The 20,944-nt window shown below is 34.9% G+C and overlaps 1 protein-coding gene across 1 annotated transcript; it reads right to left on the reverse strand.

Annotated features, from left to right (window-relative positions):
- Positions 1 to 7,460: 7,460 nt before the first annotated feature.
- LOC136036145 (uncharacterized) lies at positions 7,461 to 20,928 on the reverse strand. Its single transcript, XM_065718179.1, has 2 exons — positions 20,799 to 20,928; positions 7,461 to 8,742 (listed from the first exon to the last, which is right to left on the reverse strand). Exons 1-2 carry the CDS (start codon positions 20,826 to 20,828, stop codon positions 7,834 to 7,836), a joined length of 939 nt encoding a protein of 312 aa, XP_065574251.1. The 5' UTR covers positions 20,829 to 20,928; the 3' UTR covers positions 7,461 to 7,833.
- Between the last annotated feature and the right edge of the window lie 16 nt (positions 20,929 to 20,944).

Here is a 20,944-nt window from a genome sequence, read left to right on the forward strand (position 1 = left end):
TAATTTTTAAGGTGAGAAATTTTTCGCTTGATTTAGCCAATGGTTCGTATTGTAAATTAAAACCTTCAATTTGTGAAAGGGCTTCCAAAACATGTTTTATGTCATAACTTAAATTATGGAACCCAACCGGAATATACCGCTTATGTCTTAAAACGGTGTTACATGTCGAGTGAGCTAAACATTCAAAATTCGGTCCTTAAATATAATGGCAGTGGTGTCTGACTGTTCTATCTCCTACTTTTTTCGGTTTTTCGATCAGGGGTTTTTCACATATACCGCAAATAGTCTCTTGAAATTTATGACTATCTTTTTCAGTAATTATCATCTCGTGACAAGTATCATATATTTCGTCTAAGCAGTTCTGTGCGTCTTGAATGAGTAATATCATGCCGTCAATGTGGCAATTTGGAACATAGGTTTCTCGGTATTGCTCAAGTAATTTACCGTATTTGACGACGGTATGTGCGTACGCTGCTGGCCTGTGCTCTGAAATTATTCCTTTTCGAATAGGTTCGTCAACTTTTTTGATGATTGACTCGAAATCTGCGAAAATTCTATATTGAAATGGCATTTTATTATAGAAATCCTTAAATTCGATTATTGGTTTTTCGCCCTTTGGCATAGATACTGTTTGTAAACCGTGAGGAGAGCAGGCTTCGATATGGTGTTTTAATTTATCCTCAGTCCTTGATGGTGACAGGCAGTATGGGCAATAGAATCGCGCTGTTTTTCTTGAAGATAGTAAACGACTTAGATTTACGATAGGCCAAAAAGGAGCGTAGTCTGCATTATCCAACTCTCCGTACAGTAAATAGGCATAATATTTTACATTGGAATTAGATGGAGCACGAATTGGACAAATTGCTTTCTCTAGTTCATTATAATGTAATACGCATATCCCTACTGAGGCGGAGGCGTTTTCTTGCTCCCATTTTGAGATATCGTTGATTTTGATTGGCGATTTTCCCTCAAAACAGTTGAATGTAACGGTTGGAAAAATACCGGGTTCTCCATGACTTCCTTCTAGCCCATTCCTATTTAACTCTAGTAAATTAGACTGACTAGAATTGTCTTTTAAAACTTGATGTCCCGCTGCCAAGACCGACCATTTGAAACATTGTAATCCTTGGTCGAACCGCATTTGTAAAATTCCTTTTTTGCTAGCAAGGGTTTGCGGAACTGGAGGTCCGTTCCGGCCGACGGGAATGGGAAAATCCCCGTCAAATTTTGCAATACGAATATCGAGAATCTGGATTCCTGTAAGTGAAAATCCACTCCCATTTTCTGCATACTTTTCCGCCGATTCATTGATTTTTGTGATGCATTTGTCAATTTCTGTATCTATATCCCCACCTCTTTTAAAACGTTCCATGTACGAAAGCAAAGGGACAGTCCTATCCTCTTCATCTTCCCGGCTAAAAATTGCATTAACTGCCAGTTGAGCTCTTGCGCTAGTGCGTTCTTCTTCTTGAATTTGCCGTATTATTCCACCGATAGTTTGGCGCAAAACATTGACTAGTTCGCCAGATCTTTGGGTCTTAAAGGTGACATTGGATTTAAAGGTATATGATCTTAAGTAATTGTGAAAGGCATGATCTTTCAATTCAAATTGAGCTCCTCCAAACTGATTAGAAGGACCCGGTTGATCTAAATCTACTAGTAAGAAGAGATCATCGTCGTTATCATTTAAAAAATTTTGGACTAGCGAGTCAACACTGGTTTGTGTGTCGCTACCATTCAATTCAAACTGAGCCTTTCCAAACTGATTAGAAGGACCCGTTTTATCTAAATCTACTTGTAAGAAGAGATCATCTTCGTTAGAATCCAAAAAATTTTGGATTAGCGAGTCAACACTGTTTTGTGTGTCACTACCATTAATTGAAACTCTGATCTTTTTCGCTGGTGGTTATGAAAATCCAGAACCCTGACTACTTCCACTGTTTAAATTTTCACTTTCCATAATAAATCACTGAACACTCTCTTATCGTAAGCAAAACTGTAACTGATGCTATAATCTTTAACCCTTGCCTTTTATAGCTTTTGCTCAAGATTATGCAATATTGTGAAATTTGTGCAATATTGGGAAATGCCCTCCTTTTGACAATTCTGATTGGAAAATCCAATGGCCTATTGGAATGCTGAAATGTCATCAATTGCAAAACATGTCTAACCCTGCTTTCAATAACACCTTTGTTTACCGACCATTGGAATGTAGTTACCAAAATTGCCAAATAGAATGTAGCCCCCTTTTTCCGCAATACCTCTCTTAATTGCATTTGTACAAATCATTAACATTCTTTTTCTTTACAGGGTTCTCCTCCAGTATTCCTAAATTTCTCACAAGAAAACTATATTTATGTATATATTTTATTTAATTTGTATATTTTTATTCTCTACAATACATTTTTATATGTCTACTTCTTACTCCAGACTACTTATGCCATATTGGAAGCTTGGAAAAACCTAGACCTACTCTTAGAAATATTTTTAAAAGAATTAAAATTCATAAATTTACTAGCCTAGACTATATTGTGTAATAACCACCAGGTTCGTAAATACCTACCTTTGCGACATCGCAATGTTGCGTCACTTGCATCTGGAAGACTGTTGAATGGAGGATTGGGGTGGGGAGGGGCGGGGCTTGAATTGCCTATCCTTGTCGCAGAAACTGTTACGGCCTATACCGGATATATTACGTATATAAGATGGATTACCTCTCCTCAATGGCTAGCTTTTACGCCAAAGTTTCGTTTTAACTTGATACTCTAATTAAACAGCCTTTGTGATTAACTAGTCATTTTTAAATAATTGGACCAAAAATTAAACTTAGGTTAGTATAAGGTTATTATTAGTTAAAAAAAGTAACATTCACGAACTGTTTGACTGTTGTCGTTGCTATGTTTTTGATCAATTTTCATAACATTTTTGTGAATTCGGTTGCACTACATAAGCGTGATCAGATCCTTAAATGAATCTGTAAATAGTACGGTAAATAATTAATATATAAATTTTAGAAATAAAAGGGGGTTTAATTAATGAAGCAGTGAACACAAGGTACCAAAAAGAAAACACACACAAACATTATATACAAAACATACATGCAGCTCCACATCCGAGAGCCTTTATCAACGGGAAAAAAAGAGAAACCAAAAATAGTTTAAATCATTAAAGACAACAATACAACAAATAAAGAGAAGAAAAAAGACAAACAAATAAATGAAATTCACATTCTAAACAATATTCTGAAATTTTCTGTTAATTATTGTTTTTTGTTATTTTTTGTTTTTTGTGGGTTTCTAGTACGTTATATTTCACTACTTGATTACTTAAACTCGTTTTTTCTTTCAGTTCTAAATGGAAAAGCAGTAGGGTCTAAGAAATTATCTACAATTAATTATAATTAATACAATAAATGCAATTAATAGTTAAGATAGCAAGAAACCAATTTTTGTTACTGAGCTTTGGTAAAATGAAGAGATAATTAAATTGAGCAAAAAAAACGATCAGAGATATCGAAATCGATATAGCAGATATAGAAAGTTGAAATATCGATAAATCGTTTAATCAAATTATCGCCCAACGCTTCAAATTTAAAGCGAAACATCTAACCGTAAAACTCCTACAATAACGGACTTGAAGCAAAACAGTGGTGAGCTTTGTTTGGGTGAGCTAATTGCCTATAGGCAGTTAGATTGCCTCTGCATACACCTTGTCAACGTAGCGTTGACCACCGATGTGAGGTTTGAATATGACGTAAAGTACACAAATCTATATATATAAAAATAAGTTGTAAGTTTGTCCATGTTTTGTGTTTGTCCGCGTATATGTGTTGTTTGTCCGCATATGACGTCTGAAAAATAAAGAAGAAAAAGAAAACTAAAAAAAAAGGTAAAATTCTAAAAAAAAAGACTAAAAAAACTAAAAAGCTAAAAAACTAAAAAAAGAAAAAAATTAAAAAAGGTAAAAAACTAAAAAGAAAAAAAAAGCTAAAAAACTAAAAAAGCTACAAAACTTAAAAAAGAAAAAACTAAAAAAGAAAAAAAATTATGCATGTTTGTTTTTTTGTATATTTGAGGGTTTGCATTTTTTTTGCTTGTTTCAGGGTTTGCATACGACGTCTGAAAAATAAAGAAGAAAATGAAAACTAAAAAAGAAAAAAAAGGTAAAAAACTAAAAAAGACTAAAAAACTAAAAAAACTAAAAAAACTAAAAAAAAGAAAAAACTAAAAAAATAGAAAAATAAAAAACTAAAAAAGAAAAACCAAAAAAAGAGAAAAACTAAAACAAAATAAAAAACAAAAAAAGAAAAAACTAAAAAAGAAAAAAAAGCTAAAAAAAGTAAAACAAAAAAAAAACTAAAAAAAAGAGACACAAATTACGACCGGGACACAGGGAATATAAATGACGACCGGGACACAGGGAATATAAATGACGACCGGGACACTCAAAGAGAAATTACAGACTGGGACACCGGGGCACAAATGACGACCAGGACACAGGGAATATAAATGACGACCGGGACACAGGGTCACAACTACAACGGGGACGCCTGGGGGCACAGGGGGGATATATAAATAACGACGGGGACACAGGAAATGTTCGATTAGCAATCACTATCAACAAAGCTTAAGGGCAATCATTAGAAAAATGCGGTATAGATCTGAATACTGATTGTTTTTCCCATGGACGATTATATGTTGCATGTTCAAGAGTCGGTAAACCTGACAATCTATTTATATGCACAGAAAATGGGACAGCGAAGAATGTTGTATATTCGCAAGTTTTACGTAGTTAAAACATATATATATATATATATATATATATATATATATATATATATATATATATATATATATATATATATATATATATATATATATATATATATATATATATATATATATATATATATATATATCACAGGTGGGACACAGAGACACAACTACAATGGCGCGTAGTGACTTACGCGCCCGGGGGGGCTTGGGGGGCGCGAAACTCCCCCACCAACTAAGTGTTGTGATTTTCCAGAGGTTCTGACTATAACTGATCTATATGACACAATGCCTTATATTTTATTGAGAGGTTCTAGGGAGGTAGGACGTGAAACCTATAATCAGTACCCTTTTATAACAAAAACTGACGTTGACCTTTTTAGTGTGATGATCTAAATTTGAAAGTTTTTTTTCTCCCGTTTATTTCGTATATTAAAAAAAAGGCTAAAAAGGAGCCAAAATAATTCTAAAAACAAAGATTTTCTGATGGAAGTGAAGAGCTAAGTTGAAACTAAAAACGAAAAAAATACTTCTTCGCGCCATATATAGCACATATTTACAGAACTAGCTCAAATAAACATTCATGATATTTCCCTAAATGTGTAGAATTTCGAAAAACTTGCGACTTATTAAAAAAATAACACAATTAATTGTTTTTTAATAAAAAGCTGAAGTGTGTTATTCAAACATTCTTCCCACCCTCCACATTTTGGGAGGGCTCATTAGTATCAATTTTTCCAATGTTTGGATGATTGTCGACATGCTTTTGGCGGCCGGAGCACAAGTCGTAATTTGACCAACGTTATTGATGCTCGAACTAATAAGTTATCTGTTCTTGATATAACGTCTTACTAAGAAAAAAAGGCTTAGATCCGTTCAGGATTTAAAATAAGAGCTCTGAGACACGATATCCTTCTAAATATCAAATTTCATTGAGATTCGATCACCCGTTCGAAAGTTAAAAATACCTCATTTTTTTCTAATTTTTCAGAATTAACCCCCCCTTCCCAACTACCCCAAAGAGAGCGGATCCGTTCTGGATATGTCAATCATGTATCTAGTACTTGTGCTCATTTTTCCCACCAAGTTTCATCCCGATCCCTCCACTCTAAGTGTTTTCCAAGTTTTAGTTTCCCCCTCCCAAACCCCCTCCCCCAATGTCACCAGATCCGGCCGGGATTTAAGATAAGAGCTCTGAGACACGATATTCTTCTAAATATCAAATTTCATTGAGATCCGATCACCCGCTCGTAAGTTAAAAATGCCTCATTTTTTCTAATTTTTCAGAATTAGCCCCCCTCTCCCCAACTACCCGAAAGAGAGCAGATCCGTTCCGGTTATGTCAATCATGTATATAGGACTTGTGCTTATTTTCCCACCAAGTTTCATCCCGATCCCTCCACTCTAAGTGTTTTCCAAGTTTTAGGTTTCCCCCTCCCAACTCCCCCCAATGTCTAATTTAAAAAACCTCATTTTTTCTAATTTTTCAGAATTAGCCCCCCCCCAAACTACCCCAAAGAGAGCGAATCCGTTCCAGTTATGTCAATCATATATCTAGGACTTGTGCTTATTTTTCCCACCAAGTGTCATCCCGATCCCTCCACTCTAAGTGTTTTCCAAGATTTTAGGTTCCCCCCACTCCCCCCCAATGTCATCAGATCCGGTCGGGATTTAAATTAACAGCTCTGAGACACGATATCCTTCCAAACACCAAACTTCAATGATATCTGATCAACCGTTCGTAAGTTAAAAATACTTCAATTTTTCTATTTTTTTCCGAATTAACGGGCCCCCACTCCCCCCAGACGGTCAAATCGGGAAAACGACTATTTCTAATTTAATCTGGTCCGGTCCCTGATACGTCTGCCAAATTTCATCGTCCTAGCTCACCTGGAAGTGCCTAAAGTAGCAAAACCGGGACCGACAGACCGACAGAATTTCCGATTGCTATATGTCACTTGGTAAATACCAAGTGCCATAAAAAAACCATAATATAAACTCCAGATTTCCTACTCTTACTGCATATAGTGCGAAGATTTTAAAGCTGTGATGTGATTTTTTTAGTTAATCTGTAATTTTAATGCTTCCCAGACACATTCAATTCAGATTCGCCAACAAAATGATTCGTCAACAAAATCTATAACGTATGCTCAATTAATTGACTTCAAATCACATAGAGCATCCTAAATTGCCTCATATTTCAACTATACAAAAATTAGATTTATAAAATTATATTTAAGTTTATATTTTCAGTAACGCATAGTTTTCCAAATTTCTACAATATGTGGAAATACCATGAGTTGATTTATTTGAACTAGTTTTATAGATACATATTGAATATGATATAAAGCAATAATTTTTACTTGCTTTAGGTTTCACTCTATCAGAAAAACTTCTTTTTTCAAGTAAATTGTATCAAAACCGTCCATCGATTCCTGTCACCTTTGTCAATAAAACAAAACTAGTGCATAACAAAAGAAGAAACAGAAAGATCCCGTATGGGCTCAAGGTAAAAATAGGCACTCAAAATAAAAAAATTAATTGACATTAATTCGTACTTATCGGTTATATAATAGACACTCAGAAAGTGAAGTTCATTTGATGCTAATGAAATGAAACAAAGTCTGGTGAATATATAATAATTTAGAAACAAATTTGGGCTCTATATTTGCACATTAGGAGGGGTGGGGGTATATCATAGTATATATTAAATACGTAAACTAAGCATTGCTGTATTTAATATATGCCATGCTTTACCTCCCCCTAAAGTGTGAATATATAGCCCAAATTTGTTTGCATAAACCAAAGCAAACCAAAATACAAACTAAATGCCTAAATAAAAAATAGCTACGATTTATTTTGCAACCAAACTAAAGCTAATTGTGTGGTATAAAAAAAAAATACATGACCAGTTTCTTGTGTCATGCTCGTATCATTCGCGGTCGAAATTGTATAGTGTCTATTATGTAACTGATAAGTACACAAATTTACTGCCAAGAAAATAAAGTAGATTAATCAACATGTTATGTCTGTATCGCAGATTCTTAACTTTCGCTGATGTCTAAAGCACCTCAGGGCTAACCCCTCGTAAACTGGGGTTAGAGTAAACTGGATGCACATTTTCCAAAACAGGCTCCGGGGCACCACCGATTATCACGACAGGAATATCGGATTCTAGACGGTAAGGAGGCAGGGTGGTTTCAACGTCCTCTCCATTACCACTCTGTTCTATTTCTACTGGCTCAGGCGTAGCTGCTACATCCTTGGCTAATTCAGTAAATGTGGGATACGATGGAGCTAAACTTAGTGTTGTAGTCAGCCCTGTTTCAACTGTAGCTGATGCAGGTTGTATGGTTAGATCATCTGTTAGAGTTACAGTCGCTGTTGCTGGAGCTAGAGGTGAGGAAGTAAACGTTTTTGGCGAAAGTGAAAAAGGGTCAAAGGGCTTCGGGGAAGGTGGGGGTTTCTGGGTTTGGTACGAAAATATTTTTTGAATTGTTGTTGGCTGTCTAAATTTATATTGCAATGGTGATTTTGTAGTTACAGATTTTGAAGTTTGGACAACTTTCGGCCCTTTTCTAGGTGAAAGGTTTGGTTTAGGCCCTCCTTGTCTCTTTACTGAAGGAAAAGGTGTAGGCAATATTTTTGCCACGGGTGGGAGGACAACGATTATTTTCGGTTTTTCTTCAACCGGTCTTACAGTTGTTGTAATAGATGGCGGGAGAACCACAATGACTCTATCCCTATGTTCGCTTTTATACTCTGATAGCATGGGAAACGGGTGCTTAGGGATCATTGGTCGCTGAGTTGGCCTTTCAAACAGGAGACCAGGTCTGTGCCCTCTCTGTGGAGGCCAAATATCCCGAACAGGAAACCGGGGGCTCCAATCTGGTCTCCAACCGACTGAGTGATACTTGAGGAACTGATCAAAGCATGGAAGTCCCAAACTGCCACTGAGTATACTCAAAACCTAAAAGTACAAAACATTAAAATTCTGCGAAAATTTTCCTTTTTTGGCTGTCATTTATTCTTATGAAATTTATTAATATTTTGATAATTGCTTCCAGCCTAAATATGCACAAGATAAGAAGAAGAAAAATATCACACAACTTTTTTATAATTCAGTTAGTGTCACTCAGGCCCCAAATACAAACTCCTATTTTTAAAGTGAAGGGAAGATTTGTTACGCAAATCAACACAGTATCTAGAAAAATTAAAGGGGTATTCTGAATCTGAGTATGCTGTCAAAATCGGGTAGAAGCTTTCTTAAACAAAGTACCCTGTCCGTAATTCTAAACTGGAGGCTGATGAGACATGGAGATCATGTGAATTATATTGAAAAATTATTCATTTATTTAATGTGGTAACAACCTGAGGAACCAATCTGGTTGTATTGGTTCGTAACGTCCTATTTTGTAGCTATCGACATTTTACTATTTTGGTTGTATTGAAACGTAACACAGAGAGATTCTTTTAATAAAACACCGCATAAAAAAACACCGAAATACCGCATGAATTTCTGCGATTTTTTGCAGTAGCAAGTGTCAAATTAAAAAAAAGAAGTACAAAGAACGTAGGCAAAAAATCATCAAAATTAAGCTAAAAACATATGGTGCCATAAAGTTTAAGAAGGTTTGGCTTTCTTTTGAAAGCATTTGGGAACCTTTTCCCTTAAGAACCAACATATTATTATTGTTTGCGTTTTTACAGACGAAAGCGTTGTCAAATTCTACGAGTTAGTTTTTCTTATCTTCCAAGTGTAGAACTTCCACAATCACCATTAATGAACAATTGAAACCCAAAATGAACAGAAATTACAATAGATAGTCTAGTCAAACTCAAAACGTGCAAAAATTAAAAGGATTGGGCTCGTAACCCCCATGTCTTTTCAAGACCAGAACATTATTTTGTTTCCAGTCAAGTACAAATTATGTTCTAGTCTTGAGTTGTGGGGGTTGTCAGCCCTACTCATGTTAATTTTTGCTTGTTTTGCGTTTTACTCGGTTATTTATTGTGATTTCTTTTCGTTTTGGGTTTAATTTATTTTTTCATGGTGATTTGTGGTAGTTTTACGCTTAGAAAATTATTTGAGTTTATTTATACTCATTTTTGGCTTAACGTAGCTCTTTATTTTTCTTTAACAAACTTGTTTTGCTGAAAACGTTTGTTAAATTAAAAAGATTCCAATTGCTTCAAACAATTCTATTCTAGCTGAAAATTCCACAAAGAAAATTTTTTGTGGACGATCTCGGGTGAGAAATTTTTCTTAGCGTACTGTCATTTGAAACAGACTTTAATTTCTGATTGTTTTAAAAATAATGTCGGTAATCCCCTCCTCCTTGGAATTTTTCCAGCAAAAAAAACACTCCATCACCCATCTCCTAGCGGAAAGTTGCTCCTCCAGAAAGTTTCCTCTGGAAAATATATTGCATGAAAAATCCGCCCCACATACAGAAAGCCACTATATAATTCCATCCCAGTAAAAACTTCCCCTGGCCGATTCCCCTCAACATCTCCACATCTAAAATTGAGTCGGTAAGACAAATAAAAATAGTTTCGTATAGGAATTCTAGCAAATTCCCCGCAGTGTAAAATTTACCCTGGAAAGTTCTGCTTCTAGAAACTTCTCTCCCCACGGAGAATTCACCCTGTCGAAAATCCCCGTAGCTGAAAATTCGCTCCCCCACCTCGGAAAAGTGTCTGTATACTTCCCAATAACAAATGCTATACGTAAACAATGGACATACTTCATGACTTACAGACCTTTCACCAAGGATTTTCATGGGCCATGTTATTCCCATTAACAACAATCCATCTGCCCATTTACCAATAATTGTTTTGCATCATTTTTGTTGAACATTTTTTGTAAAAATACTACTGCTGTTAGAAAATTTTAATATTCTAATTTTGTCCTAAAATTACAATTACAGTCCAATATCTTATTTCTTACGTAAAAAAAGTGAAATTCACAAAAAAGTACTGCTAATATTAACCATTACTGTTTCTATGTCATACGAAATCGAACTGTCACCTTAGCGTAAGACAAGAGAAAGACAAGTGATAGAATAGATGGGAAATATACGATTTGGGACATATACTTGCACATAGGGAGGGGGGCTAAAGTATTTGAACAGTTTGAAGTTAGAAAACAATTCTTACTTCATAATATGCAGACTAATTGTAACAACATATTTTGCATGCAGACCCACTGCACTTTGCTCCCCCCCCTAATGTGCAAATATACAGCCCAAATTTGTTTCTAAACTGACGAAGAAACTAATGAAGGAACCGGTTTGTTCTCGAGTTGTACACGTTGTAAACTTGATTCACAAGTACCGGCATTGTTTATGCAAAGAGAAGCGGATTTTCCGGTATTATTTAATAACGATAAGAAATTAAATTAAAGTTTCTGAAGGAACGTAAAGCAGAAAGTAAGGAGCAAAATCAAAACTTGAAACGAACAGAAATTATTACGTATATGAAAGGAGTTTCCCCTTTACGCTAAAGTTTTGACTTTTTGTCCTAATTCTTCAAGAATAATTCCTGAAACACAATGGCCGTTTGATTAGAATAATAAGATTCGTTTTAAAATTCCATGAAAAAAATTTAGTGTAAAGAGTGAGGTCTTGAGGAGGAGGCAACCCTTTCATATATGTAATAATTTCTGTTCGTTTTGAGGTTTGATATTGATCCCTACTTTCAGTTGAAAAGCTTGTTTAATCATGATTCGCCATGTCTGATTGTGTTCGATACCATGTTTATACCATGTTTATGCACACTGGCTACTTGACCGTAAATTCAAGTATAATGATATTCTTTTTTAAGAATATTGTTCTTAGTTATGATCTAGTGCCTATTATTATCAACTAAATATAATATATTTGAAATAAAATGATTCTTCGCATACAAGATGATGTTATATTGGGTATGATGTCATGTTTGAGCAAAACTTGTGCCAATTTCCCTGTGGTTCGTTCTTTATTATATAAAAGCTGCTAAGAAACTTATGTGCTATACAACACCTAGTTGGTGGGGGCGCTTCGCGCCCCCATTTTTCTAATGATTGCCCTTGAGCTTTTTTGATGGTGATTGCTGATCGAATATTCCTGTGTCCCCGTCGTCATTTATAAACCCCCCCTTAGCCCCCGGTGTTCCCGTTGTAGTTGTCCCTGTGTCCCAGTCGTCATTTATATTCCCAGTGTTCCGGTCGCCATTTGTGTCCCGGTGTCCCAGTCTATAATTTCTCTTTGAGTGTCCCGGTCGTCATTTATATTCCCTGTGTCCCGGTCGTCATTTGTGTCCCAGTGTCCCGGTCTTTTAATTTCTCTTTGAGTGTCCCGGTCGTCATTTACATTCCCTGTGTCCCGGTCGTCATTTGTGTCTTGGTGTCCCGGTCTGTAGCGTCATCTTATAATGACGTCATATACAAAGCCGTATATACTTATAATGACATCATATGCAAACCCACAAACAAACAAACATGCATACATACAACTTATTTTTATATATAGATATAGTTCCTTTTTTAGTTTTTTCTTTTCTTAGTTTTTTTCTGTTTTATTTTTTCTTTTTTTTAGCCTCTTCTTTTTATTAATTTGTTTTCTTTTTAGTTTTTTCTTCTTTTTTTTAGTTTTTTTCTTTTTTGGTTCTTTTCTTTTTTAGTTTTTTTCTTTTTTTAGTTTTTTCTGTTTTTTAGTTTTTCCTCTTTTTTAATTTTTTTCTTTTTTAGTTTTTCTTTTTTAGTTTTGTAGCTTTTTTATTTTTTTTAGCTTTTTCTTTTTAGTTTTTTACCTTTTTTAATTCTTTTTCTTTTTCTTAGTTTTTTTCTTTTTTAGTTTTTTCTTTTTTTGTTTTTTTTATTTTTCATTTTTATTTTTCTTTAGTTTTTCTCTCTTTTTTTAGTTTTTTTCATTTTTAGTTTTTTTCTTTCATTTTCTTCTTTATTTTTCAGACGTCATATGCAAACCCTCAAACATACAAAAAAACAAACATGCTTTAATTTTTTTCTTTTTTAGTTTTTTCTTTTTTAGTTTTGTAGCTTTTTTAGTTTTTTTTAAACTTTTTTTCTTTTTAGTTTGTTACCTTTTTTTATTTTTTAGTTTTTTTTGCTTTTTAGGTTTTTCTATTTTTAGTTTTTTCTTTTTTTAATTTTTTTTTGTTTTTTAGTTTTTTAGTTTTTTCTTTTTTTTCTTTTTTAGTTTTCTTTTTTTGTAGCTTTTTTAGTTTTTTTTAGCTTTATTCTTTTTAGTTTTTTACCTTTTTTATTTCTTTTATAAAAACGCTTGAAGACTGTGTCTTGAAGGAAAATGGTATATCTCGTGCCTTTTGTAAGTAACATATTTAGTAAATTCAGATAATCTTCTTACCTGTATGACGAGATGCTAAAATAATATTTGAAAGAGTCTTGATAAAAATAGGATAACCCGATTTCTTTAATTTGACTATTTCAAAGGCATCTTTAATTTTACTATGCATATTGTGTCCATACAACACGATATATAGGCTATACTACGCACAGGAAAAACGCTGAAATAGTAAAAGACGAACCATAAAAAATCAGGCAGTGAGGTCAGTCAAATATGCAATCATACCTCAGAGAAACAGCTCTTCATAAGATACTTCTGTTATTTTATACTAGCTGTTGGGGTGGCGCGAAGCGCCACCCCAACATCTAGTTGTAAGGGCAATTTTTTTGTGTAAGGGCTTTGTCCAAAACCCTTATAACAAAAAGTACCAATGTCCAATACCACAGACAAAGAAAGTCACAGATCAGATTGTAAAAAAAATCGGGTATAACACCCGTTGACATCGAACCGAAAATTAGAATTTGTAGTAGAGTTCTCTGGTGATTTGGGGTGAATCTTATAAAAAAGAAGGTTGAATATGACATTGTTACTAGAATTCTGATTTTTGACCAATGATTCCGAACACCAAGACCAAAATGCTTGGAACAATCGATAGTGAGAACCAAATTAAAGTGGAAACAAAAACGAAGCGCAACGAAGTGATTCCAAAGAGCTAAATCAAAAGGTATGGAATATACGACAGCAATAATCACATTAAATTGCACACTAAAATATTGCACAGCGAAATTTACGGTTAGAAGACAAATCATAATTACGACGAAATGAAGGAGCACGTTATTTTAGTGTCTATGAAGGATAAAAAGGTTGGAGGGATGAAGACTTAAAAAGAAGCCTTTTTGGTTTATGGCGTCATATGCAAGTATCTAAGATGAAGAATGAATCAAAACAGCTAAAGCAAAAGGCATGGAAAAAAAATGTCTGAGGTAGTGACAACAAAAATGAAGCACAACGAATCACATTGAATTGCATAGGAAAATGTTTCATACCGTAAAATACGGCTAAAACACAAATCAAAATTGTAATTAAATGAAGGGAAGGGTTATTTTCGCCAATGGGAAGAATAAACAAGAAGGAGGAATTGAATTGACGCCAAAATTTTCCACTTCAATTGAAATCGTTGATTTGCCACCTTACGAATTTGCCGTAATTTGCCACCTAAAGATAACAGGATAATTATGCTAATTGGTAATTTAGACATTTCACAGGGTATGTACAATGGAACATGCCTGGTTGTTACGGAATTATATAACAGCGTAATTGAAAAAAAAAAAATAATTACCGAGAAGAAGTTGGACACTAATTTTTTTTTTTTTTTTTTTGGTATCTATGACATCATGCAAAATTACATAGACGAAGAATGAATCCGAACAGGTAAAGCAAAACGTGTGGAGTAAATGTCTGATGAACGAAAATGAAGCAATACAAAATCGGTGGTTTATAGACATGCGGTAAATAGTTTATAAATCGAAAAAAAAACTAATAAGACCTCTCAGTCATAGTCGTCTTCCAAATAATAGTTTCAGCCACATATAAAATTATAAATCCGTGCTTTAATCAACAAGGTCGTGTTGCTGTCATTAAAGTCATTGTTTTGTATTGGACTAGCGATTGAATAACATGAATGGAAGACTATTGAGAAATCGAATTGTACATATTACCTTTAATACAGTTTGGTCAATAGTAGCTATTTCTTTAGTAGCGTGGGCTGTACATCTACTACTACATTCACAAAAAGTAAGTGTATCAGATATAATCTTGAAAACAAAAAGTAACTACGGAATTAAAGAATATGAAACTGAATACGTGAATTTGACCGAACCTGATATAGACCCCGAAATATATAATAGAATCGTAAGAAATGGTCCACGCTACCAAAACGTTAGCGATCCCTACGGTTTTGATTTTGGTAGAATTGAATCAGTACCTTTGAAAAGAAAAGATGTGAATTGCATCTTTGGTAATGGATCTGTGACTGTCAACATAAACAATAAATATAAACTCCAATTGAGTAAAAATAAACGGCTGTTTGATGATAAATTTCGGTCGACTTTGCTTTACTCTGAAACCAATTTAGACACAAAGCATGAGAAGGAAATACGATATGAGCCAGATTATCTAGAAAATTTTTATGAGGGATTTGTCATGGATGAGCAAATGCCGAATTGGGTTAATGTCTATGTTAGTAAAGACTGCGATATTATGGGGTCAATCCACCTAAAAGAAGAAGAATTTCACATTACTCCGTCATATTATTATAGCCGTGTTTACAGAAATGACACCTCTGATGACCTTGCAATTACTAAGTCCACTAGCATGCAGATTAGCCAGTCCAATCTTAATGATTTTGATTTTGGCATGACTGAAGATGCCACTGGTGATGCTGAAAGCAGGCAAAGGTTTGATAAGGAAGCCCCTGGAAAATTTAGTTCTAACACACCAATTTGCAAAATCCAAGTAAAGCTCCATCACTCAATGCTTTATGGCCCGTTAGGATCTAGGGGGGATCCTATTTTCCACGCCTTTCGCTATGCAGCTTTGCTCGTTGCTGATGCAAGTAGAATAATCCGAGCGTCTGATGCTCATAAAAACGACAGATTGGCCAGAAACATTACACTATCGATTAATAGAATGTATATATCTCTCAATCCAAGTAGCACAAATATTAACTCAAAGTACTATATTCGCTCTAAAAAAGTGAATCCTATTCGAATGGGTGACAAAAACCGTTTTCCTTACAAGAAGGTTGAAGTGGAATTAGTAGACGAGAACCTTGCTACGGAAACTGAATACGAAATGACCATAAAAGAATACTTGGAAAACTTCAAGAAAAATGTTGAAGATCCAGAAGGCAAATTGGGCAGATATTTTAGAGATTATATTGTGACAGATTCAGAGCCAACCATGGAAAATCTACCTCACCCTCTAGATCGAGAAAAATTTTCAGTTGATGGAGAGACCCCTATCTACATGAGGCACTGCTTAAGAATAGTCTTTACTGGTGACAACTTCCTTCATAGCACAAGTGATCAACAAACGATAGCATATAATACTCATACAACTGCGTGCAATGAAATGCAGAATATAATTCTTGCTAAGATATCCGCTACAAAAATTCCTCCCCCTGAGCCTGTTGTTCAGCCTATGCTAGCAATGGGGAGATTAGAAAGATACGACGTTACGTATAGCCTGTTGGCTAATAGGATTACTTCGGTTTTGGGAGCTGATGGTAACAGATTATGCTTTGCGGATTAATTGTAAAGGACGGACCTCAGCCCATAATAACCAAGATTTTGAAAAGAAATCGGATCAAAATAAAAAGTAAACCATCGGAGTGGTCCTGAACGTGAACACCATACATGAAACTTAGTCCCTTGGCTTTAACAACAAGGAAAACCACTTTTTTCGCATGGTAAATGACGAAAACTACACTGTCTTTTCTTTTTGTGTTGCGAGAGCAACACTTTGGTTTTGTCCCGTTTTTTTTTTTCCTATGCCGCCGATCTCAGCTTATTCCTGGAAACTGGTAAGGTGTGCGGTTTTTACGGGAAGTGTGGACTTCAAGCCGGATTGATGAATATGACATTATATTTTGGAAAGCTCCGCAGAACTCTTGCCTGGGGGCAAAAAGGATGGTTTTTGCTTGTCCACGAGCCAGAGCCTATGGCGTGCGAAGTGAAGTGGAGTTATATAGCCTATTATATATATAGATGTCAGAGAGGAGTATCTGAAGTTGCGCAGCCAAGCTTTCGTTTCATCAAACCATGTTGATAAATTTGAGTGATAAATAGTGATAAATAGTAACTTCTTGATAAATAGACAAACAGACCGACAGAATTTACTATTGCTATATGTCACTTGGTTAATATCGAGTGCCATAAAAACAATTAATTTTAAAGTTTTCAGGCATTTTTCTAGTTTGGATTAAAACATTAAAATTATTGTTCAGGCACCATTAATATTTTGCAGTTTATAGTGATTCTGAACTGGAGATGAAAATTTGTTCAACTTTTTTTTATTTCTTAAGAAGACATTGTTTATGCTTATAAGAATTAAATAAAAAAATTTTTTTTAACTGAAAGTAAGGAGCGATATTAAAACTTAAAACGAACAGAAATTACTCCGTATATAAAAGGGGCTGTTCCTTCCTCAATGCCCCGCTCTTTAGAGAGCAAGTGATGTCTTATAACAGGCAAAACAAATTCATTTGGAAATTGTTGATGCAGTAATTCAATTAAACTAAGCAGGCAGCAGTACCCAAGTAACTCATCTTCGTTGGCTACTTTTACTGCGGGGTAATGGAGGACCTCCACAGTGAATCCATACAAGGTTGAAGGGCTCCAATGACTTATAAATAAAACTTGTGTAGTTTACAGGATCTTTATAGATTTTTACTGAGTTTTACGCCACAGTTAGTTAGCATTGATGAGTGTGATGGTGCTGTTCTTCTAACTTATGATTTTTTTTTTCTTCTACACTTTCATTTTTGACTCGTTCTGATTCTCGCCTTTATTTAACAGCACAGCTCTTTGTTCTTCACTGTTATTTTGACACTTTATGGTACTTCTTTTAGCGTGTCAACCATACAATTCTTTGTTTTTCCCTTTTATTTTTGACACGTTCTGTTGCTTATAATTCTCGCTGCCAATTATCTTCTAACTGCAAATTTCTTTGTTCTCGCGGTTCTATATCTTCTAACCACACACTTCTCTGTTTTTCATTTTTGTTATGATTTGTTCTGATCCTCATTTTCATATGTCTTGTAACCGCATATTTTGTTTGTTCTTCACTTATGTTTTTGTGTCGTTGTGAAGCTTGCTGCCACTTATCTTTTAACTGCATATTTATATGCTCTTCGATTTCGTTTCTGACTTGTTCTAATTGTCAGTTTCGCTAATATTCTAACTAAATCTTTGATCTTTATTTTCGTTTATCGTTGTTTCGGATATTTTTCAGTGCCTTTTGCCTTAGCTGCTTGGATTGGTCTTGTCACTTTTGAAGGTCTAGTTTGTTCATTATGATCCGTCGTACATGTTCATTTCTCAGGTCCTTTTCTGGATCTTGTCTCATTTGATGGTCCAGTTTGTTCATTTTGAGCTTACGGTTTTGTCCTTTTCTCTTCTTTTTTGTGCTCATTTTGTGGTTACCTTAATTTGCTTCTGTGTCGCCTGGATATTATGAAGAAGCCTTTTGAAATTTACACCAGCAAATGTGGGCACATGAATGCACATATAAACTTTTGTCCTGTAAATGCTTCTAAAACGGTTTTAATATTTATTTCCCTTGTGTCTTCACTTTTAATCAACACAATTGTTTTAGTCCATCTTGATTATTGTTGATATCAGGTGGTTTTTATGGCACTTGGTATTAACCAAGTGACGTATAGCGATCACAAATTCTGTCGGTCTGTCGGTCCCGGTTTTGCTAGTTTAGGCACTTCCAGATAAGCTAGGACGATGAAATTTGGCAGGCGTGTTAGGGACTAGACAGATTAAAATAGAAATAGTATTTTCCCAGATTCGACCATTGGGGGGAGTGGGGGGATGGTTAATTCGGAAAAATTAAAACCGGAAATCTTGGAAAAGGCTTAGAGTGGAGAGATCAGGATGAAACTTGGTGGGAAGAATAAGCACAAGTCCCAGATATGTTGCTGACATAACCGGACCATATCTGCTCTCTTTGGGGGAGTTGGGGGAGGGGTGATTCGGAAATATTAGAAAAAATAAGGTATTTGTAACTTACGAACGAGTGATCAGATCTTTATGAAATTTGATAGTTAGAAGGATATTGTGCTTCAAGCCCTTATTCAAAATCCCGACCACATCCGGTGACATTGGGGGGAATTGGAGAGGGAAAACGAAAATCTTGGAAAACGTGAAAATTTAGGTATCTTTATCAAACGGTTCGTGGTAATGAATTGTAGTACGGAGCGACCCGGCTCAATAGTAAACGAAACTCTAAAAAACGGAATTTTTATACTAATAGATGCATCAAAAGAATTGGATTTTTATGCTGATTTTAAATATATAAATTTCATCAAATTTAGTCTTACTCATCAAAAGTTACAAGCCTGAGAAAATTTGCCTTGTTTTGGAAAACAGGAGAAAACATCCCCCAAAAGCCATACGATCTTAACGAAAATCACACCATCGCATTCAGAGTATCATAAAACCCTATTTTATGCCCTTTTTAAGTGACCGAAAATTGGAGGGCACCTAGGCCCCCTCCCACGGTCATTTTTTTCCCAAAGTCAACGGATCAGTACTTTGAGATAGCCATTTTGTTAAGCATAGTCGAAAAACATAATAACTATGTCTTTGGGGCTGACTTACTCCCCCACAGTCCCATGGGGAGGGGCTGCAAGTTACAAACTTTGACCAGCGTTTACATACAGTAATGGCTATTTGGAAGTGTAGAGACCTTTTCAGGGGGATTTTTTGGTTGGGGGGAGGTTAAGATGAGGGGGCCACGTGGGAGGATCTTCCCCTTGATGAATTTGTTATAGGGGAAGAGAAATTCCATGAACGGGGCGCAGGATTTTCTAGTATTATTAAAAAAAATGAAAAAAATAAATATGAAAAAGTTTTTCCCGCTGAAACTAAGAACCAGCATTAAAGCTTAAAATGAACAGAGATTATTACGCATACGGGGGTGTTAATCTCTTTCTAAATACCTCGCTCTTTACGCTAAAGTATTTTTTAGTAATTTCAACTATTTATTCTACAGCCTTTGTAATTCAGGGGCCAATCTTAAAGAATTGGGACAAAATTAAGGCTTTAGTGTAAAGAGCGAGGTATTTACGAGGGGGAAAACCTCATATACATAATAAAAATATACGAATATAGAAGTTCGTTACGTAAGTTAATTTGTAAGTTACGTAGTGATCGCAACTAAGAGAAAGCCATTTAGCAAAAAAAAAAAATTAATACGCAAATTTCGTTTTAATTATTCATTTGCGGAGAGCCAAAATCAAACATGCATTAATTCAAAAACGTTCAGAAATTAAATAAAAAAACAAGTTTTTTCCTTCCTCAACGTCCCCCTCTTTATGCTAAAGTTATTTACTGTTTTATAAGGTAGAATTGAGAGAAAGATTATCTGGAATATTTAAGGATATTTATCTGGCCCTGGAGGGCAGACCCAATGTCTCCAGTATCCTCGACTTGAATCGGGATTTCCCCAAATTTACCAAAAAGAAAATTGGACTGCGCCAAACATTTCAGAACCTTGATGTTCATTAATAGAGGACTATTACATTAATTTTCGTGAGCTATTTTTTTGCTGGGGGGGGGAGAGTTTTGGACAACCCAATTTTCTTTTTAGGAACTTCTGTCAAACCCCGAGACATTCGAGGATAGTTGGAATACCGGGTATTTTCTTTATGTTAGTATAATTTCTGTTCAATTCAAGTTTTTTCGTTCAACCAAAATTTGCTTTCTTTAGGAAACAATTTTTTTCTATGTCCCCAAATTGAATGAACAGCATAACAAAGGATTAAAAAAAAACAGCCACAAGGGCTAGGGTAGAGCCCAGTTTTTACTCCTTATTAGCCCTTCCTCCTTCCAAAAATAAAAGACTGAAAGAGCTAAAGCTGTATAATGAGTTTGTCATTTGTTTTTGTCAATGTTCCTTTTGAAAAAAAAAAAAAGAAAAACAGACTTACAAAAACTGCTAAAATGAGAAAAATCCTCATTTCATTACCACGTATATTTCGAAAACAATCCGACTGGTTATAAAAATAACCTTGTGTATTCAATAATAGCAGGTTTATTGAATTTTCAATCTTTGAACTTGCTTGAACTTGAACAT

This window comes from Artemia franciscana, chromosome 15 (genome assembly GCF_032884065.1).
Source record: "Artemia franciscana chromosome 15, ASM3288406v1, whole genome shotgun sequence".
NCBI lineage: Eukaryota > Metazoa > Arthropoda > Branchiopoda > Anostraca > Artemiidae > Artemia > Artemia franciscana.

What these genes read in the sequence shown, in the direction of transcription:
- LOC136036145 (XM_065718179.1), bottom strand. Translation starts at nt 20,828, where the DNA reads ATGAGGATTTTTCTCATTTTAGCAGTTTTT. An exon ending in TTCTCATTTTAGCAGTTTTT is followed by an intron (nt 8,743 to 20,798) that starts GTAAGTCTGTTT and finishes TTGTACTTTTAG; the next exon opens with GTTTTGAGTATACTCAGTGG.